At 51.5% G+C, this 21,771-nt stretch overlaps 11 protein-coding genes across 11 annotated transcripts; 5 read left to right on the forward strand and 6 right to left on the reverse strand.

Annotated features, from left to right (window-relative positions):
• Positions 1-990: 990 nt before the first annotated feature.
• On the reverse strand, positions 991-2,988 carry aflT-1 (Efflux pump aflT; the record flags this gene model as incomplete). The annotated part of the gene is made up of 5 exons (XM_036632164.1): positions 991-1,456; positions 1,520-1,729; positions 1,780-2,179; positions 2,235-2,279; positions 2,340-2,988. 5 exons carry the CDS (start codon positions 2,986-2,988, stop codon positions 991-993), a joined length of 1,770 nt encoding a protein of 589 aa, XP_036501006.1.
• A 686-nt stretch (positions 2,989-3,674) lies between these two features.
• On the reverse strand, positions 3,675-4,809 carry WWOX-0 (WW domain-containing oxidoreductase; the record flags this gene model as incomplete). The annotated part of the gene is made up of 2 exons (XM_036632165.1): positions 3,675-4,336; positions 4,410-4,809. 2 exons carry the CDS (start codon positions 4,807-4,809, stop codon positions 3,675-3,677), a joined length of 1,062 nt encoding a protein of 353 aa, XP_036501003.1.
• A 1,091-nt stretch (positions 4,810-5,900) lies between these two features.
• asaB-4 (Hydroxylase/desaturase asaB) lies at positions 5,901-6,907 on the forward strand (the record flags this gene model as incomplete). The annotated part of the gene is made up of 3 exons (XM_036632166.1): positions 5,901-6,202; positions 6,259-6,398; positions 6,453-6,907. 3 exons carry the CDS (start codon positions 5,901-5,903, stop codon positions 6,905-6,907), a joined length of 897 nt encoding a protein of 298 aa, XP_036501004.1.
• Positions 6,908-7,394: 487 nt separating this feature from the next.
• On the reverse strand, positions 7,395-8,274 carry tropE-1 (Short-chain dehydrogenase/reductase tropE; the record flags this gene model as incomplete). The annotated part of the gene is made up of 2 exons (XM_036632167.1): positions 7,395-7,918; positions 7,983-8,274. 2 exons carry the CDS (start codon positions 8,272-8,274, stop codon positions 7,395-7,397), a joined length of 816 nt encoding a protein of 271 aa, XP_036500997.1.
• Positions 8,275-8,826: 552 nt separating this feature from the next.
• aurZ-0 (Dehydratase aurZ) lies at positions 8,827-9,351 on the forward strand (the record flags this gene model as incomplete). Its single annotated transcript, XM_036632168.1, has 3 exons — positions 8,827-8,988; positions 9,048-9,247; positions 9,303-9,351. The coding sequence occupies 3 exons, from the start codon at positions 8,827-8,829 to the stop codon at positions 9,349-9,351; spliced, it is 411 nt and encodes a 136-aa protein (XP_036500998.1).
• A 714-nt stretch (positions 9,352-10,065) lies between these two features.
• On the forward strand, positions 10,066-11,182 carry asaB-0 (Hydroxylase/desaturase asaB; the record flags this gene model as incomplete). Its single annotated transcript, XM_036632169.1, has 2 exons — positions 10,066-10,523; positions 10,579-11,182. 2 exons carry the CDS (start codon positions 10,066-10,068, stop codon positions 11,180-11,182), a joined length of 1,062 nt encoding a protein of 353 aa, XP_036501900.1.
• A 567-nt stretch (positions 11,183-11,749) lies between these two features.
• mrr1-0 (Citrinin biosynthesis cluster MFS transporter mrr1) lies at positions 11,750-13,453 on the reverse strand (the record flags this gene model as incomplete). Its single annotated transcript, XM_036632170.1, has 5 exons — positions 11,750-11,757; positions 11,829-11,941; positions 11,999-12,437; positions 12,494-13,059; positions 13,113-13,453. The coding sequence occupies 5 exons, from the start codon at positions 13,451-13,453 to the stop codon at positions 11,750-11,752; spliced, it is 1,467 nt and encodes a 488-aa protein (XP_036501899.1).
• Positions 13,454-14,541: 1,088 nt separating this feature from the next.
• Positions 14,542-15,771, reverse strand: CGCS363_v000322 (Fasciclin-like arabinogalactan protein; the record flags this gene model as incomplete). The annotated part of the gene is made up of 2 exons (XM_036632171.1): positions 14,542-14,804; positions 14,859-15,771. The coding sequence occupies 2 exons, from the start codon at positions 15,769-15,771 to the stop codon at positions 14,542-14,544; spliced, it is 1,176 nt and encodes a 391-aa protein (XP_036501898.1).
• Positions 15,772-16,172: 401 nt separating this feature from the next.
• abr2-0 (Laccase abr2) lies at positions 16,173-18,053 on the forward strand (the record flags this gene model as incomplete). Its single annotated transcript, XM_036632172.1, has 1 exon — positions 16,173-18,053. One exon carries the CDS (start codon positions 16,173-16,175, stop codon positions 18,051-18,053), a length of 1,881 nt encoding a protein of 626 aa, XP_036501897.1.
• A 312-nt stretch (positions 18,054-18,365) lies between these two features.
• On the reverse strand, positions 18,366-19,389 carry CGCS363_v000324 (Isoflavone reductase-like protein PCBER1; the record flags this gene model as incomplete). The annotated part of the gene is made up of 2 exons (XM_036632173.1): positions 18,366-19,286; positions 19,342-19,389. 2 exons carry the CDS (start codon positions 19,387-19,389, stop codon positions 18,366-18,368), a joined length of 969 nt encoding a protein of 322 aa, XP_036501904.1.
• A 397-nt stretch (positions 19,390-19,786) lies between these two features.
• sol5-1 (Bifunctional solanapyrone synthase) lies at positions 19,787-21,454 on the forward strand (the record flags this gene model as incomplete). Its single annotated transcript, XM_036632174.1, has 2 exons — positions 19,787-19,924; positions 19,979-21,454. 2 exons carry the CDS (start codon positions 19,787-19,789, stop codon positions 21,452-21,454), a joined length of 1,614 nt encoding a protein of 537 aa, XP_036501903.1.
• Positions 21,455-21,771: the final 317 nt, after the last annotated feature.

Genomic DNA, 21,771 nt, shown 5'->3' on the forward strand with positions numbered 1-21,771 from the left:
TCGCTCCTCAAGCTCCGAGGTCATCATCTTTCAAGCACAGCGGAGGCCGACGGAGATACCACCTTAAGCTCAGACGTGATTGGCCTCTGAGAGGTTTCGCACCTTTGGCCGGCTTGGCAGATTTTCGCGGTGAATGGAAGCCGACGCCTTTTCCCGGTCGCAAACATTGACTCGACATGAAAGTTTGACGGTTCCCGATTGACCGGAATCTTCAAAAAAAAGTGCCCGGTATCACAAGGCCAATGAAATAACTGCCTCTGACGTCTTGATTGGCCGTACCTGTTTGGCTATGGGATTACCGTTCACCATGCCATCTCCAGGATGATGCAGCTCGGTCGATGGATTCTTGATCAACATCCATGGATGGATGCAAGTCAAGAGTGCTCTCCCTCTTAGAGATTCATAATTGAAAATGAGAAATGTCGCTGGAGTTTATTCGCTTAGAATATCGAATCGTTGATTCTTGCATTGCGTAAAGTACCTTGCGGAGTCAGTTTTGTTAGCTGGTGTGGTTGTGAGTGACCAACCATGTGCAACACTTCAGCCCTACGAGTCGCATGACCCAGAAAGATAAGACACGGTCGACAGGAATGAATGCAACGCTAGGTGGAATGTCTGCGCATCGATAATGACGTGACTGAGGCTGTAGCCTTGGCTGACGCCCAACGGTCTGTTGCCGTCTTCCACGTTCATGGTTAGACGTTGTGGCCCGAGGCGACCAGTCGACAACTTCATTTGAAGATCGTCAAATGAACACAAAAGCCCAGCGCAAAGTGGTCTCATGCATTGCGTATCAAATTTAACATCTCCTGCAAAGTCTGGAGCAGTACAATTGAAGCCAAAATGCTTCTTTTTAATGTTTATTTCCCCTCCTAGAGGCCCTCTGTGCAGATTGGATGCAGACAATTGCAGAAGTGACCTTGTGGTCATGCATTCTCAAGCTCGGTAAACGAGACTGCTCTGGTCTACTGTACAGATATTTTGGGGACTTTAGTTGGTCTTTGGGTTGCCTCCTCTTTCCTTCTGGTCCTCCTCGGCTCTCTTCTCCTTTTTGACACTCTTCCATTCCACGAGAAGCCCGAATGGGAACGATATGGCAGCCAATATCATAGCCAGCATAAATGTTCTCGTGATGGCGTAGTTTACTCCATTGAGAGCGCTTTGGAAGGCGGGTGTATTGTCTCCAAACATCGTTTGCAGCTTCATGCGCAGGTCTGGAGCACCGCCGTCCCCGTAGACAACACCAGCGAGAGACGGGCCAAGTGCCTTGACGAGCTCTTGTTGGATGACGCTCTGAGCAACCGGAACGGACAACGCAACGCCTAGTAATCTGGTGAAGAGCGTGAGACTTGTGCCCTTGGCAATCTTCTCGCTTGGCAACACAGTCTGGACGGCAACGTTTGCTTGCTCTGCACCAACTCCAACACCCGCGCCAACGAGAATCTGAGCGCCAATCCTATACAGCTCATTAGCCTATTATTTCGGATTTAATCCGCAAACACCACTCGGAAACACTTACACCATTCCGAGAGTAGCATCCGGCTTAATGACCATGTAGAGGGCTGATCCAGCCGTGACCAACATTGAACCAACGATGATGAAGGGGTTGTAAAACCCGAGGGCGACGACCATTCCGCCGGCGACGATCGACGCAATGGCAGTGCTGATACACAACGCTATCTGCTTGAAGCCAGATGACTGGGCACTGTCGCCATTGATAGACTGGAACCTGCATAGTGTCAGTAAAACGAATATGCTGGATGCTCAAAGGCAACAAACCAGACGGGAAGGAAGAAGATGAAGACACCGAAAGCTCCGTTTAGGAAGAGCAGGTACAGGTTGGAGCCTGCGACTGACCGCTGCTTCAAAATGCTTAGAGGTACGGTAGCATCATCACCTTGGAAGTATTGTAGGGCCATCCAAGGCAGGATAGTCACCGCGAAAACCACCAAGACGGCGATGACACGACCATCGCTCCAAGCGTACTCACCTCCGCCCCACTGCAAGGCCAGCATGAGGCAGACCAGAGACGTCAGGAGTAAGCCAGTCCCCAGCGGATCGAACTTCATGATTATCTCTTTCCATGTCATGTCCTTCAGAGTTGCAGATGTTCGTCCCAAGGAATCAGGCAGACAGAAGATGATTGTCGGAATCACCACCGCACCGATGGGAAGGTTGACTAAGAACGTTAGCAATGTGTTTCTGAAGGTATGTTGTTGATGTTTGAAACTCACACCAGAAGCACCATCTCCAAGAGGCTCCAGTAGTCATTGCACCGCCTGGCAGACAGCAAGTTAGCATGGGATAATATCGAGCCACCAAGAAAGGAAGACGCATACCCATAATTGGACCAATAACACTTGCAATGGCATATGCTGCCCCGAAGAGACCAGCGAACAAGCTCCGCTTCCTGAGCGGAGTTACGCGGGCCAGGACGATGAACGAGCCCCCGAAGACGCCAGCCATACCCACGCCCTGGATGACTCTTCCGATGATCAGAACGACGGACACAGGCGCGAACCCACAGATAGCGCTGCCGGCAAGATAGATAATGACAGATACCAGAAATGTCCACTTGTTGTTTGCCAATGTGTATGCCCGGCCGAAAGGAAGTTGCATCGCTACGGCGGTGATCTGCTCGCCCGTGCTGTACCATGCGATGTCATCGAAACTGTTGAACGCGCTCGTAATGGTCGGGATTGCCGTAGCGAGGACAGTTTGACTGACGGCAACGATAAAGACAGAAATGAATAAGGAGAAGATGATGAGTGCAAACTGAAGCCCAGATGGATATTGTGACTCGTCAAGATCCTCTCCCCAGCCACCAGGACCGGCTTGTGTTTTCGAGGCATCTTTATCGGCCTTGTCGATATTTCCAACCTGTTCCGAGGAGGATACGCCATTTTCGTATGGTAGTGCTACGGAAGAGGCTTCTTTCGAGCGATCGTGCAACTCGTACGAGCCAGATGACTTTGTAGAACGAGGCATGGCTGGATACTGCGGACAACGAGGATCGAAACTAGAAGAATGAATGTGATTGGTCTGCAATAATCAACGAATCAAAGAGCAATACTAATCTCATGGACATGGAAGAATACCTTTTAGAGAAGGCCTACAGATTTAACTGACTGCTGTCAAAACTGCATGACACGTACATCATCGATCTGTGGGCGGAAGATCCGATCGATCTCGGAAGCATGCACGGGAGGAGCTGCGGCTACCATTTCGCGACGGTTGCCGGACAGTGTTTACGTTACTGGAGAAACACTGTACGCGGCCATTGGCTATCGTCGAATGGTCTGCCTCAAAAAGTTGAGGATGGAGGGTTTGATGCCCATTAATGTTCAGATGCAGACGTTCAGACGGATTAAGTGGTGGCAGCTTTTCCTGTTGATCTAGTAAAATCCTGCTTACCTGCTCCATGGATCATCAGCGGTTCATCAGCGATGCAGATAAATCTGTCATATGTCAAAGGCTTAAGAATTGTCATGTTCAACTCAGGTCAACTATTGCTCTATCATAGCTACAACAATGCAGGCAAGACGTCTTCTAATCTATCGAAGAATCTCACAATGATTACTCAAATTTTGTCAAGATGGAAGTACATGGCGTCGTGAATTTGGAGAAGAAGGTTTCTATTGTCAATCTAAGAGCTACAGACCCAACACGTCAATCTACTGGTCGTCTTCCAACCCAACCATTTTCAGAGAATCTATCCACAGTTTCTTCTCGCCTGCCTCATCAAACGCCCAGGACTTGAAACCGTAGCCTGCCCAATGCAGATCATCCGGGATAGGCTTGCTCACACCGCAGTCCTCCATATAGATTCCTCCGACACCATCAAACTCTTTGCCGACAGCTGCAAGTGTGTTCGTAGCCGCGCCTTGCTCGACGCTCTTCCAAATCTTCTTGATGTGTGGCATTTGGATCATCTTGTTCAGCATCACCTTACTGTGCTCTTCAGAAGAGTCCATAAGCCCACTGGTAAACCCGCCCGGCTGAATGCTAATTGCATGCAGACCCTTGGAACCATAGCGCCGCTCCAGCTCGTTGCAGAACCAGATCTTGGCTGTGTTGGAGTGGGCATAGGACACACCGGGCTCATAGCCCTTGCCGTTGGGGTTGGCGGTGTCGTAGTTGTTCTCGGGGAGCACCGTCGACGCTGTGTGCGAAGTGCTAGCCGTCGAAACGATGCGAACGTTCACACCATGAGTTGCTGCGGTGTTCAGAAGTAGCGGCTTGAGAAGCTGAAACAAGTAGAAATGCGCCACGTGGTTGACACCGAATTGTTGTTCGAAGCCTTCCTTCGTGAACCCGTGAGGCGTCGCCGCAATACCTGATGTCATCGGCATATGTTAGTGATGATGTCCGGAAGCCTCGAGTTTCCATGGCGCCGATGAAATACGTACCCGCATTGTTCATGAGGACGTCAAGTCTGTCGGTCTTGCTCAAGACGAACTCCGCGCCAGCCTTGACACTTTCTAAGCTCTTGAGTTCCATCTCGACAACCTCAAGCTTAAAGAGAGCGTCCTCGCTCTGAAGCTTCTCCTTCACCTTTTGGCCTTTGACAGGATCGCGGGCCGTAAAGAAGACTCGCATGCCCGTCTTTGCCAAGGTGCGTACAAGCTCAAGACCAATGCCGTTGGTCCCTCCAGTTACCAATGCTACCTTGTGGCGTAGCTTGCCGACGAGGCCCTCATCTTGGATGATTTGGAAGGCCGTGGGGCGCGCATCGCCAGCGCCCTGAGGATTGGCATGAGCAGACGCATACCGGTTGGCAATTTGCGGAAGGTTAGGAGCGTAGTGCATTGTGACGATTGTGTGTTGAAGATGACTGTAAACAACAATATTGTCGCCTGATTAGACAAAGCTTGAAAGCCAAGAAGTTTCAAGAAGGCAGGTCGATGTTTAGATATTGGCGTCTTGACTTGGACGGCATTGTACTCAAGTCCGAATTCAAGCACGATTTTAACGTTTACAGACATTAGTAGGGGATTGTTCTGGACACCGGGGAATGCGATGGGAATAGCATTCCCCTTGCAAAAGCGCACATCGAGATCTGGAGGCTATGAAATCGTGATCTTTCATCACAGATAACGATTGTTACAGTAAGTCTGCAGTCAATGGTGCTGTGCAATAGGTAAATCGGGTCATTTGAGCATATTAATTACAGTTTGCCCCAGTTCCGATTCACAGCTAAAGCATTGTTCAGAGCACTGAGCACCGGTAAACACGCCAAATTCCTCGGCGACTAGCGACCAGAGCGCCTGAGGTCCAGCCAGCTGATGGAAAGTTTCAGACGTCTGATCGCTATTCTACTGACTCGGGATGGGGAAGACGGCGACAGCGAGGGCCGGCTTCTGCTGGAAGCAAATCACCAGGGGGGGTTTCTAGCTCTGAACGGCAGTCTGCTTCCGCTGTCCAGCGCTCATGGTGGCTTCTGCAGCCGTACTGTCAACGTTTTGCGCGGCAACCGGCGAAAGGTCACCGTGACAAGACGCACCCAGAAGCCCTGTTGTCTGCCCGAACACTTTTATCGGCTTCCTCTAGATCAGCCGATTCTACGCACTTGTTGGTCGCTTTCAAAGGTTCTCTACCGACACTGATACTGTGAATGTTAATAAGCGACAATGAATAAAGTAAGGTAAATACTTAGGTTTAGGATAGACCGGTACTGAAGTTTCGCCGCTTATGAACTATCATCCCGCCGTGGTGGTACAGCAGCGCAGCAGAAGCCGACAAGTTGAGTGCCTCGCGGTAAAAGAGGCTACAATCACCGACGAATGTCTTCGGTTTAAGCTCCATATATTGAAACTTCATCATCGCCATTCCCGGACCTTTATCCTGTGCCCTAGCTCTGTAGTCTATCTTTCACTTTGAGATACTTCCAAAAACCAACGATGCCACACGTCACGAAAGCCCCAGAGTCTGTGCAGGCCTACGTCAACTGTCACCTGCCACCAGCCAAGGGTGAAAAGTATCCAGTCCAATACATCGCTACAGTAGGCTTCCAGAGAGCGAAGTATGACGAGCAACTCGTCAACGTGACCGACAGTCGTACTTGTGAAGACGACTTCAAGCTTGACACCCACGGCTTCCAGTGGGTTGAGAGCACGATCCAAGAGAAGCAGTGGGACGGCGACTATCGATTTGGACTGCCTTCTCAACTGCAGAAAGATGTCCAAGATCTTCTAAAGCGACAGTAAGTACAGCGCCCAAACGTACCTTCAGAAAACTCCTTGCTGAGGCCCAACACAGCACGGGAGCGACATACGTCCACCCATTCGCTCCTCATGTGATTCGCCGTGACAGCCACCAAAAGATTGTCAACATTGAGGATGATGTGCCCGACGATGCAATGCTGAACATGCAACCGCCTGCAATGTTTGTCCACGTCGGTAAGCATATCATGTGCCAATCAGAGAAGACATACCTCAATTGACGGAGTCTAGATCAATCCTACGACGGGGCTCAAATCATCCTTGACAGACTTCCCGAAGCAGAGATGCTTCGTGCGAAGACACATAACCGTTGGGGTATTATCAATGTGTGGCAGCCTCTCAAGCCTGTCAACCGTGAGCCTCTCGCTGTCTGCGACGCCCGCAGTGTTGACGAGTCTGACCTTGTTCCCGTCACTACCCGCATTGTAATTGGAAAGCCCCCCAACACCATGAACAAAGACAACGAGCAGTGGCATATGAAGGCAAGCCCCAAGCATAAGTGGTACTATGCTAGCAATATGACGACAGACGAGGCGCTATTGATCAAGTGCTTCGACTCAAAGTTGGATGGAAGGGCGAGGCGGACACCGCACACTGCAATTCAAACCCCGAATGACTTCGGTCCACCTCGTGAGAGCATTGAGATCAGATGTCTTGTTTTCTGGGAGGACCAGGAAAAGGAATAGCTTGTTCAAGACGTATCACATTCTCTTGAGCTATGAAACAGAATGATATTAAGCCCTACTTCATTTGATGAATGACCTTCCATAGGCGGGTGATACCGTGATGCAAGACTGTGGCCCTGAGCTCACAACGAACACGAGCCTGCATTGGTATCCCGTGAAAATGGCATCATACTCAAGGAATGTGTAAATGAAACAAGATGCTCAACTATGATGACATTCACATAACGAGAAAATTTGACTTCCTCGGCCATGTGCATCACAAACGTAAAGATTGTATGGATATCACAGAGCACCAAGGCATCTTCACATAAATCGCTACTAAACCAAGAACAAGGTTGCAGATCCGAACCGCGTAGCTTCTGGATTCCGCCGACACGTTGGCTTGATCCAGCCCAACCACTATGGATGCCAAATTGCAGTAATAGAATGGGATGCTTATGGTGACGAACATGCATTTATTTCTAACCAGACTATGCAATTCTGCTTTTTACCATGCCTGCACAGGTGTGCCGTATACCGCCATGTTGCAGACCTTGCCAACATCCGCGTCCCTCTTGCCCTCAACAACATCGACGAGCGCCTTGCCACCACCAGCGGGATCGCCCGCACCCATTTTCCTCATTGACTCCGGGTTGCCCTCTCCAATATCCGTTGCAAAGAAACCAGGGGCAACACACCAGACCTTTACCCCATCGTTCGTCAACATCCTCACCCACTCCAGCATGACCATGTTCAACCCAGCCTTCGCAGCTCTGTAAGAGATGGTGCCGACCGGCTTAGGCGCTCCAGCAGGGGGCACCTTGTACGTGAAATGGGACGAGTCCGCAGCGTTGGCCAAGGACGACACACCGCTGGTGTTGAAGATGAGTCTGGGGTCAGAAGACTTCAGCAGCAGCGGCAGGAAAGTGGTCGTAATGACATGAGGTCCAGTGACGTTGATGTCCCACGACTTGTTGTAAACCTCACGAGCAGTCATGTTGCCGCGCTCGATCTGCTGGTCAAGCATCACACCTAGAGGGCACAGGGAGTTCAGCCAAAGTTCAATGCGCAATGAAATGGAGGAGATGTGACTTACCAGCGTTGTTGATGAGCACATCAACTCTGTCGCATTTACTCTCGACAGTTTCGTAGGCCTTCTGGATGGACTCATCGCTCTCGACATCGAGCTGCAGAGGCTCGACAGTGCTAAGGGAGGAAACCTCCTTGCGTGCTGTGTCTGCGGCCTCCTGTCCCTTGGCGAAGTCACGGCTTCCCAAGAAGATGTGGTATTTCTTGTCAGAACCGAGAAGTGTCTTCACAGCTTGATAGCCTAGGCCCTTGTTGGCGCCTGTGATAACGACGACCTTGTGATCAGCGATGGCGGGCATTTTTGGAGACGTTCGGGGGTATCGTGAGATCGTTCTTTGGGTGTGGGAATTGCGAGAGAGGATACGGAGCTTGCGAAGAGAAGATGATGAAAGAAGCATCTTGGAGCCAATGGTATTGTACCAGTCTCTTGTCTAAACTATATAGAAATCTTTTCTTTGGTCTTCTGCCGTGTGTATCGGTAATGCGTGGCCGGCGAACCCTGAAATGTGCTCCAGACCGAGTCCGCGAAGCACGCTCAAGACGGCCAGGGCTTGTGGGACAGAAGAGGTTCAATGCCGACGCGCTGTGCACTGTCCAGTGTACCCAAATGAGAGCCGACAGGCCGGTGAACAGCAAACTTTAGCGGAAAACACATCCCCGATACCACCGCTAATTATTGTGAAAACCATCCAGCGGCTCATCCCATCTACCAAGCAATATCGCTCTCGATCGGAATACTTATCGCGGACGTTGTCTGCCATTCATCCGCGAAGACCCCGCGGTAATCGATTATTTCGCATAGACATTCTGCCGTTGTGGACGTTCTTGATTCAACCCACCAAATCTCCAGAATGGGCTCCAATGAACAATCGAACCGCCTGCTGGCGTACAACATCTATGTCTACAGGAAGCCAGACATGGATGAGCAAAGCCATCACCACCACCTTGAGCACGTCAACAGCCCAATCATTACTTCTCTTCTCAAGAAGTACGGCGCAGTCTCCTACAGTGTGGTATGGTGCCGTTTACAGATGTGATCCCGGTTTCCACAAACTGACCAGCAACGCCCTAGACACACAACGACTCTACTTCCAAAGCGGCCTTCAAGCGCTTGTTTCCTGACGCGCCAGAAGCGATGTTACTAGACTACGACAGCGTAATCTCTATGATTGTCCCGAACATCGAGTGCATTGAGAAAATGCGCGAAGACCCCGATTTCATGCAAAAGTTCATTCCAGATCATTTCAACTTTGCTGACATGAGCCGAAGCAGGTAAGAGGTTCCCGCGTCGATGGCGGTGTCCTTGAGCTGACGTCTTTGTGCACAGGTGCATTGTTGGTTGGGTGGAAAACTACAATTTCCAGAAGGGAGTGTGATGTGCTTTCAGTCGTTCCGTAGACTATTTGAATGAAATTTACATAAGCTTGCTCAAATCCTAGATCCTATTTGCATCCTCATCCCGTTCATTTGTCGTTCGAGGGGTGTTGACTTTGATGTAAAGAAGATCTGGTGTTCTGTCAATGACGGCGAACATACCGCCCTAGGTTCATCCCAGGCGCTGGAGCACTGCTGTTCGCCTAGAAGCCCAGTTGTTTCGGCTTCACCAAGCCCTGTCAAGGCCACGACGTCTTGACGGCTATTTGGCCATCATCATGGGTTGGCTTCCATTGACAAGAAAATTGATACGTCAAACGACCGAGATCCATGCTAAATGATGCGGATCGATTGCAGCCAAACTTCAACACAGGTCGGCTTCTCTGGGGGACTCAGTACTCCGCTCAAGTGTCCTCATCCCTGTTCTCATGCTCACTTACGCTGCTTCGGCTTCCAGTCACCGACCGAACCAGTCGAATCGCCAAACAGCTGCTACACCGGAGAACAGTCATGGGCAAGGTTCAACGCCAGCAATTAGCAAATCGGGTCACCCGTGGCTCGAGCATGACGATAAAAGAGCATTTCTTCACCAGCCAGACTTCCTCTTTATTGTCAGTCACCAACAACCGCAAGCTTCTGCGACGTAGTGTTACCATTTGAAATTACTCAGTCCAGCTCTCTGTTTCCAGCGCCCCAGCGCCCCCAACCTGACCACAATGCCTACCCTTGAGCTGAACTATGCCACGAAGGACGAGCTTGCCTTCCTGGACACCGATATCCAAAGAAAGCTCACAGTCTCCGGCGACACCGTCGAGTACAAAGCCACTGCAGAAGTTGACAAGGAAAAGGAGGCTGAAGAGCGCGCCAAGCTCGATGCCATTGACAACCATAACGTGTCTGCTTACACCGTGACGCTCAACTACCGCCTCGACCCCAGAAAGGGCGGAGACGAGATGATTTGGGGCGGCACCTTCGCGCAGATGCGACGCAAGTACGACCCCCGCGAGGTCGTCATCCAAAACGCCAGAGGAAAGGAGAGCGAGTTCAGTCTTGATAAGACTGGATTCCAGTTCGAACATTTTCCTACTTCGTACAAAGACTTTCCCTGGAGCCCCATCGACGAGCACCTCAACAAGGTCTACAATGCGGAGTGTGAGGAATTCATGAGAAAGATGTAAGTCGGCCCTGGCGGCGTTTTCTCCTGTGCGTCTTCGCTAATCTTCGTACAGCACCGGAGCTTCTGACGTCCGCTTGATCTCCCACATCATCCGCCAACGCCAATGGGAGAAGACCGACCCTGAAGAAGAAGCCAAGAAGCCCGACATGGCCATGACTGACGGCGGCCTCCTTTCCGCAAGATTCGTGCACATTGATCAGTCAGACCTCGGTGCCATCCGCCGCCTGTACGACGACATGCCCCCTGGTGAGGGCGCCAAGCACGATGGCAAGCACCGCTGGGCCATCATCAACCTCTGGAGACCCTGGGAGCAGGTCCACCGCGAGCCCCTGGCGCTCTGCGATGCCAGGTCAGTGCGGGACGACGAGCTGCATGACACGATGCACTGCGTTCCTTTCCAGTGGCCGCGAAAGCCCACAGAGAACCACATGTGGCAAATTGCCCCGCCTGAGAGCTCAACTCAGCACAAGTGGTGGTTCAGGAGCGGCATGACCAGAGACGATGTCATCTTGATCAAGATCTTTGATTCGAAGAAGGACGGAAGAGCTCGCCGTACGCCGCATAGCGCTTTCCCAACCCCTGACGACATTGGCCCTGCTCGTCGCAGTATCGAGACCAGGTTTTTCGTCTTCTGGGAAGACGAGAGCTGCGAATAAGTGCACGAACATGGACAGGGTCTGGTGAGGTTGGAACATGTTGCACACATAGCTTAGGTAGATCCAAATTGAGCAAATGGTACAGATCAATCATTTATTTCCCATGTGAGGTTCCTTTTGTATTTCCTTCGTGGTTCGGCTTGTTGTGTTCCTGCGGTATGCATCGCTCAGTTCTACGCAGGTTAGGGTTCCAGTCTTTCAATGAGATAGGTCTTAGGGACAGAGTTCTGTTGATACGACGGGCTATTCTCTGATCTACTTCATGCAAATGATTTAGGACCATAGCTAATTTCAGTCTTTTTTTGTACGTGAGACAAGCAACTGTTGAGCTTGTCGCTCACAGGTAGCCATGATAAGAGCGAGAGGTTGGCAGATGGTCTAGTTGCTTGTGAATGCGTACCTATCTGAGAAATAACTACGCTGGGAGGCAAACAAACATAAGGACAAGACTTCATCGCTCAAGAAACCAGGTCTTAATTGGAGTTGATTCAAATGTGTTCAATATAGCTATTCCCTTGCTTATGGACTTACGATACCCATTCTAAAATGTCCAAAATGCTCGTGTGCTCATAGGCCTAGCCCCCCTGAATACCCCCTAAATAATCCCACGCAGGTAACTAATAGGGCGCCCACTTGCTCCTGGAACGGATCTCCTCCCCATACTTGAAGAACAGAAACGGAATAGGCGCCAGAACAACACCGAAGAGGCCCAAAAATGACGTCGCGCGAGCGACTCCGATTGAGCTGTAAAGAGAGGTCCTGCAATATGTCAACCTATGTTAATGCTATCAAGACTCGGGTGAGAAGGGAACTTACGCGAAGACCGGAAAGCCGGACGCGAACAGCGACCGCATGAAAGTGTTCGCTGAGATTGCAGAGTTCGAGAATGGTCCGTAGCAGTCCACGATGTAGTTCATTCCTTGCATGTTGATGAGAATGATGCCCATGCCAATTGGCACACCTGCAGTGATCTGTTGCGTTGCACTAGTCTCCGGCGAGCTTGTCGCGGCGAACCAGAACATTCCGACCGGCAGGCAGACGGAGCCAAGCATCATGAGGAGGAGCCTATTCTCCTGCGGCCTGCCAGCCTTGGGATCTGGGGACAGGTTGGTATTGACCGTGAGGATGATGAGAGCACCCCCGATGACGGTTCCAAGCAGGATGGAAAGAAGGGGAAGGCCCGCCGAGGTAGAGTCCCAGTGCCGTTCATTGGCGAATGACATGGGGTATGCAAGGAAGAAAATGTACATCAGGCCTATCAATGAATGGTTAGCCAGAGCAACGACCAGCAAATAGCAGCTGATAACCTACCAAAAACCACGGAGATGTAGGTGGACATCAGAAGAAGAATGGGCTCCAAGACAAGCATCTTCGCCGGCCGAGAAAGACAACTCTCTACAACATCCTTGAGGTTTCGGTCCTGTTCCTCAGATCTTGCCCTGAGCGCCCAGTTGCGTGTCATATGACGCATGCGCCTTGCCCTCTTTGCCAAGAGAACCGGCGAATAGGTCTCACTCAAGAGGGGATACGTGATCGCCGCAATGGCAAGAGTAACTATGGCGGTGAAGTTGAATATCCAACGCCAGCCTAAGTAGCTCTGGACGATGACAGAACCAGTCATTGGTCCAATCACCGGTCCAATCATGAGGAAGGTTCCAGTGCACGGCATCGCGAAACCTCTCTGCTTTGGTGTCCAGATGTCGGCCAGAGTGCCGCTCAAGATCGCAGAAGGTGCTGCACCAAAGACTCCCTGGAGAAAGCGAGACACGAAGATGGCGAAGAGACTCTGAGCATTGGCTGCCGGAAGCTGGAGTAGAGCAAAGGAGACGTAGCCAATAACCAGGGGACCCTTTCGCCCATAGCGCTCAGATAGTGGCCTGGCCTCTGGTCAGTACTAAAGAGAAAATCAGAACATGAGGACGTCACTCACCCAAAGATGATGGGGCCAACAGCAAACCCGAGCATGAACAGCGATGTGCCACCAAACACCATAGTCTGAACGGTGGTCTCGAATTCCTTTGCGGTCACTGCTGACGCAGCGCTGAAGACAGATGACGAGAAGGTTGTCGACAACACATACAGGGCAAGGACCCAGGTGATGAGCCACTTTCGCGGTTTGGGAAGATTTTGGGCATTGCCTTTGTCGTCGGGGCCATTCCACTCCACGATGAAATCATCTCCTTGGATCTTCTCGAAGAGGCGAGTTTCAAACTCGACTTCCTCTTCGAGAGTGACCACATCTTCAGGAACAGGCTGTTGGGTTGACGTCATCTTGACTTCAATCAAAAATAATTCTGTATAATCAAGCAAAGGCACATAGGAATATTCTGCAGAGTAAAATGAATTCGCCCTGCTCACAGTGAAAGGCGGCTTAAGTCAACCTAGAGCAGGGCCTGGTGCATGCGATGCGTCAGATGCGGCATCAGTCAGAAGTGATCGGAGACTGCCTTCTGTCTTCTTCGCCGACGCGGCACTTCTTCAAATTTACTCTCCAGGAAAAAGTCTCGTTGACGGCTATGCTTGATGGCGCCCTTGCCAAAGGCTTATTACGGTTCACCGCTGGACGAGGATCAGGATGGGCTACATCGATGTCTCTACTGCACTCGGGTTCCCGAGCTCACCTCCCTCAAAGCCATCCCTGCTCAGATTTGTGTTGCCTATTGCTGCTAGCCGCAAGTCACAGACTCCTTCAATTCTCTTCAAGAGCCTTCACATCACAGATTTCGGCGAATGATTACCGTCATCTTGGGAAGCCTTTCATCCCGTCGTGAGTGGCCAAGAGATTGCCGAGTATCGGAGTAGGTAAGCAGTTGGGCAGGAAAGTCTTTCGGAGACTGGTTGCCGAGCGACAAATGCTTTCGCCGTGATCCAAATCTTAGCAAGCCTTCGGCAAGAACCTTATTCATCCTGTTGCTAAGCTGATGGATCTTTCAAAGTTGGCAAACGGATGAAGATCGCGTGATTGGTCACTCCTCAAAATAGGCGCCTGAAAGGGGCATCATCTCATCTTTCAGCCAATAGGATTGCACAGGTATCCGAGTAGCGGGGTCCCAATCTAGATGTCGAAGCACCCAAGTCTCCAAACATGTTTGCAATAACTGCTGTCTCTTGTATCACTGACAGGTGGTTCCTCTCACACAGGCTAGTCTCTATCACGGCTGGCGGGATCCGTGCATGTGAGAGAATCTCAGCATCAGGGACACCTTCTGGGAAAAAAGTACTGGAATAGACAAACAATATGAATGCAGCCGCTGAAGTCAACGGCCACCTGTGGTCATATGCTAGTCAACTCAAGGAAATATTGCCTGAGATTAAAGGCAATTTTGAGTGTTTTTTATTGCTCTGGATTTAATTGTTGCCTAAACTGGCACATAGTAATACACAACAGAAGACCTAAACTGTGTTTCCCGAACTACACCTTCCTTCGTGATGCAACCGCCAAAGTCTCGTTGATTCGAGGAAGTCTTCCACCGAACGACCTTTTGGATAACGAGAGCACCAAATATAAACAGCAAAGCCGCCCCAAAAATGACTTCTGTCGTGTTCTTCCAAGGATATTCGTACCATCGCAAGGATGCCACATACTGCCACAGACCATCGCTTTTGACATTCAAGCCAGAGCCTATTGGACAAGTCAGTTAGATTGTCTAGATTTCCTTTCACGTCAGACACATACTTTGATTTACTAGAAGCACGTTGTCCAACACGTGTGAAACCCCGCCGTAGATGAGCACGTCCTGCTTCAGAACTTGCGCATGGTTGACAAAGAGGCGGCCCACGGCGTCACGGCTTAACTTGAGCTTAAGTCCGCTCACTGCTGTGACCTCCTCGCTGCCTGCTCCGAAGTTCGTGTGGTACAAAACACGGTTCGGGATTACGTGGTTGTTGATGGTAGTCTGGAGGTCCGCTGGGCCGAGAGATTCAAGATGAAATTTGTATTTCTCCATCGCTTCATTGCTTGGCAACATAATCGTCGTGTCTCGGAAGGATTCCAAAACCTCGCTCATTTGAGCCTTTTGGACGAGGCTCCAGAACTTTTCAAGATTTCCCAAGTTTGTCGTTTCTGACAGATTGTGCGGAAGGACGAGATTCTCGCTGATGGTGTGCAAGACGCCCGAGTCGTAGTAGATGTCCGCTTCGACGATAGGCAAAACCTTCTGGATCCCGCATTCTACCCGAAATGGGTTTTCATTATCGGCAGCCGTCAGCTTGACCACGGCACCGTCCGAAACGTTTGTGAGAATAGGCGGACGGAGAACGGAATGAATCAGCTGCGTCTCCATTCCCAACAGGGGATTCGTTGAAGTGTAAAAACCATCTAGGAAATGATACTTCATGATCCCTCTTGCAAGCTCTGGATCTATCGAGCTGAGGTTCATCCCCCAGTTCGCGAGGTATTCGAAAGCATCGTCATTCATCGCCAAAAGTGTCGAGTTCTTAGCCGCTTCGAATGTGCTCATCAGGTTCAGCTCCATGAGGAGGTCGTGAAGCACGGTAAGTGACCCGTGACTAGCGAGGACATGTTTCAGCGACTCCCCGGCTACCAAGCAGGGGACGATGGCGAGAGCTGAAAGAATTCGTGAATGCATTGATGACATAACCAGCAGCGAACAACGAAAGATACTGCGAAAGATGTGGCATCTGAATATTGATATTGGAAGAAGCTGAATCTCTACCTGTAATAAGAGGTGTGTTGCCAAGTCGATCAGCGCTGTCTGGTTATTGCTACGATTAAGCTCGTGGGGAAGATAGGGTGTGGGCAGATTGCCGGAACGCACTGATCGGTGTTTGATTGCCGCCGTCACTACTGTCACGGCGCCCCAAAGTCTCGCAGAGCTCGCCCCTTAACCACTCTAATCCCTATGATGAGCGTGCACCTGGGAGCTTATTCCAAATTCCATCCCTTCATCGCCTGAATCACCAACTTTCCACGTGGCGAGCTAATCTTGCTCGATGACTTCTGGAGCTTCGTTTCTGAGACCCGTCAATCATGCAGCTTATGACCCTTCTTTCGTGCGCTTTGCGCATATGGTCTCCTACCTGGTGCCAACGACCAGACCTCCTCCAGTTAGACGGTGCGAAAGAACCATCGCCGGCCCGGCAGCCTGTCCGCTTCGAATTACATATCACCTCTGGGAAGGTGGACGCCATCGGTGCGGGCACAAGGGATGCCATTCTTGTCAATGGGACGTTCGTGGGTCCCACGCTCCGGCTTGAACAAGGCGATGAAGTCGAGTTCTTGGTTCGGAACTACCTTCGGGAAGACACGACGATGCACTTTCATGGCATCGCGCAACGGACGACGCCTTGGAGTGACGGCGTTCCGGGGCTTACACAACGCCAAATCCACCCTGGGGCCTCTTATCTCTACCGATGGGCGGCAGAGGAGGCCGGGACCTTCTTCTACCACGCCCACTCCAAAGGCCAGCTGATGGACGGTCTATATGGCGCAATCGTCATAGATGCATCGCCAAAGGTCAAGAGACCGTTCCATCTCATTAGCCGTGATGCATCTGAGGAACAAGCCATGCTTGCGGCTGAGTTGCAGAACCAGCCACTGCTCCTAGCCGACTGGAGCCAGTACAAGTTTGACGACTTTTACCACATAGAAACGACTGCAAACTTCGACTTGGCTTGCACGGATGCCATCATTGTCAACGGGGTGGGATCTCAATACTGCCTCGGCCCAATCACGTTGGACAACATGACCAACCCCATCATCCTCAAGATGCTGAAGGACCTCGGCGAGGACCACATGACGACAAAGGGCTGCGTGCCACCAATTCAGGCGCTGCAGGGAGACTACGATGTAGATGTTGCGAAGCTTCCGCCGCATGCTGTGAGAGAGTGCATTGGGGGAAGAAACCCCAAGGGCAACTTCACTTTCAGTGTTGATGAGAAACTGGGCTGGGCGGCGCTGACCTTTGTCAATGTTGGCGGCCTCTACCCATTGCAAGTTTCTATTGACAACCACGAGCTTCATGTCTATGCCGTGGACGGACAGTACATTCACCCTGTGGTTACTGATCGCGTTTACGTCGGCAACGGAAACCGAGTGTCAGTGCTTGTAAAACTTGACCAGGGGCCTGCGCGGTACACTATCCGAATGGCCAATGACCTCCTCAACCAAATCCTCGGGGGCTTCGCAGAGATGGCGTATGGCGACGCTGCTGACCCGCCGCGTCACCAAAAGCCAAAGATGAATTACGCAGGGCAGCCTCTCATCGATCCAATCCGATCATTCAAGCCAGAAGAAGGCCAGCCGTATCCTGAACGGCGACCGGCCAGACGACCTGACCGGACAGTCAAGCTGGTGTTGAGAAAGCCTGGTCGCCCTCACGGTGCGTACGAGTGGAGCCTCTCGGGGCATGAGCTGTACAACATGACGGCTGAAGAACTGGACCCGCCAATGCTCTTCAAAGGACCTAGCAAAGCACCTGAGAGCGAGCTGGTGGTCTTCTCGGAAGTTGGTGATTGGGTAGACATGATCTTGGAGACCGAGGGCCCTTTTGCTCAAAGTCATCCGATTCACAAGCATGGGAATAAGGTGTTTTTTCTTGGCTCTGGTATAGGGAGGTTTCCCTGGAGAAGCGTGGAAGACGCCGAGCGAAGCCTTCCGGTGGGGTCATTCAACTTCGAGAACCCGGCTCATCTCGACACTTTCACCACACCAGACATTGCCGGTAATGCACCCGCGGTCTGGACAGTCGTGAGATACCAGGTTGAAAATCCGGGCGCTTGGCTTCTGCACTGCCATGTGCAGACCCATCAGGCCGGAGGAATGGGTATTGTCTTAATGGACGGCATTGACCAGTTTCCGGAGGTGCCGCTGGAGTATCGCGAATGGAACGGGTTCGCTCTGCCCTCTTAGTAGAGCATCATTGTATGAAGTATTTGTTAAAGACACTAAACTTGTATTTATTTATTGAGTAAGCATCTAGCATGTAGTCATCGTTACCTGGAGTCCAGAAGAAAATCTTTTCTGAGCGTGGTGATTGCCTCTCTTTCTGCAGTTGTACCACAATATCGCCTTAGAAGGAAAGAAAGATCGCCACTTCATCGTTTCTAATCGCCTAGAAAGTTCCAAATGACTAGACCAACACAATATGGCTTTAGACTTGAACCGTCTCTGTATTTTCAATAACTTTACAGCAGTCTACTCTGGTACACAGGTTGTGGAATTTTACTTCCTTGGCTTGGGTGCAGAGTTCCACGGAAGCCCACCATCAATAGGCTCGTTCCGAACCCTCTGCGCAATCAGATCCTCCCACTCCTCTCTCGCCAAAGTTGGAATACCAAGTGCCTTGTTACCCTCTCCGTTCCAGTCGGTCTTGTATTTGCCGCCAAAGATGGTGTAGTGGATGACGAGAAACGTAGCGAAGATAGGAGGCGGCTTGTCTCCAGCTGCCTTGAACATGCCGAGCCCTTCCTGCAGCTTGGCCTCAGCATCCACATGAGAGACCGACCACTTCGCGCCGGACTTCTCTTCCGCAATCCTGAGAATCTCTTGCTGCGACGTAACAACATCATGGATGTGAATGGGTCCGCTCTTCAGCTCCTTCGTCTTACTGAATATGGACACAACCGCCTTTCCAATGGTGTAGCCCCGCGTCATGCTAACTTTATGGCCGCTGTTGTTCTCGTCGCCGACTTGCAACGCAGTCCGGTCTTGGAAGTTGTACGCATACGCTCCATTCAGCACGCACCCAATAATGGGGCCAGTCTGAATGACAGTCCACTTCATGCCTGCGCTCTCTGCCTTCTTTCGCAGGTAGTCCTGGATGCCGACCGCGTCTCTGTAGTACGGCAGACTGGCAACTTGCGGGTTGGTGGAGAGCGCGGTGAAGTCGCTGGGGATGAAGTGCTTGACGGTGCCTGCGGCGACGGCGGCGTCAATCAGCTTGTACTGGTGGGGCCAGCCTGCCATCGAGATGGTCGAGACGACGGCATCCTGGCCTTCCAACGCCTCTGTGAGGCTTTTCGTGGATTCGTAATCTACGACCCGGACGTTGGCCTTGTTATTTGGGTTCGACCGAGAGAGGACCGTCACATCGAAGCCGGCGTCGACGAGTTTGTCGTAGACGTATCCTCCGACATATCCTTTCTGCCCATGTTGTCAGCATACACTCCCCTATGGGCATGGATGGCCTGGGGCTTACCCCAACCACCGCGACTTTGTGAATATCGGTAGTAGTAAGACCAGGCATTTTGGCGAGAAGTGTTCGTGAATTGTCCTTGGAGTAGCCGATTCAGACAAAACTCCAGCTTGGGTTTAGATGTCTTCTTCACCTGCTGTATTATGAACCTGCGGATAAACCAGCATGTCTCCAGCGTTGACGAGACCGGTGAATGCTCATAATTGTCCGTTACAGGGTGCTATTCGTTTGCCGTAGTGCTTTCCCGGGGCGCGGGAACCGCCCAAAACTAAGGGAAACGTACTAAACTTTCGGCGATTGGACAACACCCTATCTGGCCGACTCGCGCAATCGCCCGGTACTTTTGTTGAAGCATCATCCGCTTTCTCTAGAATTCCATCATGTCAACCCTATCAAAGCCCAATTTCGCATTTTCCCATATTTCCATAGAATTTTAAGATTTTGAATCATGTTCGGCGCAGGTCTCCAACAGTGGGTGCTCAGCCTCTCGAAGCTGGCATCCAGCAATGAGATCCTCTTGGGGAGCCTGAACTCTGCGCCTGGCAGTGCAGCAGTAGAAGACGCGGTTGCATCTTCGACATCATGCGTGAGTCCTTTAAATCAATGAGCTTTGCATGTTGACTTGCTAACTATATCAAAGTGTGAGGCACTTGTCAAGCTGATGGGCAGCCACAATGTGGTGATACCTCGCGACACAGCTTACACCTCGTCGGTCGGCTCATACTTCAGTCTCAAGAATGCCGAGACTCATCCAGCCTGCATCGTCATTCCCGAGTCCTCCAATGATGTCTCGATTGCAGTGAGATCCCTCACCCGAGGTTTCGAATTACGCAAGAATCAATGCCAGTTTGCCATCCGCGGTGGCGGGCATACTCCCTACAAAGGCGCCGCAAGCATCGACGGCGGAGTATTGATCGACCTAGCTCGTCTCCCGGCCTCCGGTATCTCAGCGGATCGCAAGACAATCGTCGTCAGCCCCAGTCAGACTTGGGACCAGGTCACTGAGCAACTTGACCCATACGATCTTAGTACCCTAGGCGCCCGTGTCGCGGGTGTTGGTGTGGGCGGTGCAGTCCTTGGCTGCGGCACATCATTCTTCTCTCCTCGCTATGGCTTCATCTGCGACGTGGTTGAGGACTTCGAGGTCGTCCTCGCTAGCGGCGACATCGTTCACGCGAACGAGCGAGAGAACAGGGACCTGTGGAAAGCCCTCAGAGGCGGCGCAAATAACTTCGGCGTCGTCACGGCCATCACCATGCAAACGTTCCCTCAGGGCAAGTTCTGGGGAGGCCAAACATTCCACGACATCTCCACCCGCAAGGAGCACTTCAAGGCACACGCGGATCTGGCGTCGATGCCATCATACGATCCCTACGTGCACTACATCAACAACCTCGTTCTCAGCAATGCCACCAGGAGCTGGTTCATTGGCAGCAGCTTGCAGTACACCAAGAGCGACCCACCTGTGATCGAGCCGGCCGTCTTCAAGCCCTTCCTCAACATTGCACAGAAGCCGCTATTCCCAGGCGGCCCGACCAACACTCTTCGAGTTGACAACGTGACATCCGTATCTCGCGAATACGCCGCGTTGGCAACATACCCAAAGAGATGGCTGTTCGCCACCATCAGCTTCGCACCTTCCGAGGAAATGATGGAGGAGTTCTTCCTAATGGCCGACAAAGCCTTCCAGCGCTACCTGGATCTTGATGGCTTCTCAGTTGCCATGGCCTACCAGCCAGTTCCCTCCGTCATGGCTGAGCGTCGTGGGGCATCTGACTCAATGGGCCCTATCCAGACAGAGGGCAACCTCATCTACATCCATCTGGCAGTCTCCGTCGATGGCAATGAGGGGTCCAGCGATGACACCATTGAGAAGGCTGTTCAGGACCTAATTGAAGGTGCCGGGCGCAAGGCAAAGGAGATGGGCGTCTACCGCAGCTACCTGCAGGCAACCTACGCTGAAAGCTGGCAGAACCCGCTTCTTCACCGCAGTCCCAGCACGTTGGAGCAGTTGATTGCAACGAGCAGAAAGTTTGATCCTAAGCAGATTTTCCAGACTCAGGTTCCGGGAGGATTCAAGCTGCCTCAGGGAGGGGCTTTGCAGGAGGAACTATGATGTCGCCGGAGTCTCAGAGTTCACTGTTGATCGGCGGACGGCACCTGGGCACGATAGTTGAAACACCTGAGTAGCACTGCATTACAAGACAGCCAGGATGGAATTCAAACGCAAATTATAAACTTTCATTACCAAATTGATTCTCGTGAACTCTTTAGGAACCATAATACCCTCTCAATAATAAATAGCATTAGTTTGTCGGGCGCATGTCGTGCCAGGGTTGATGCCAGGCATTTGTTTGTGGAAAGACAGCCATGTTCGGCGAACTGTAATCAGTCGAACGGCGTCAGCTGAACGACATGGACATAGTTTTGATA

The sequence above is a fragment of the Colletotrichum siamense genome (genome assembly GCF_013390195.1).
Source record: "Colletotrichum siamense strain Cg363 chromosome Unknown KSG_Cg363_contig01, whole genome shotgun sequence".
NCBI classification, from domain to species: Eukaryota; Fungi; Ascomycota; class Sordariomycetes; order Glomerellales; family Glomerellaceae; genus Colletotrichum; species Colletotrichum siamense.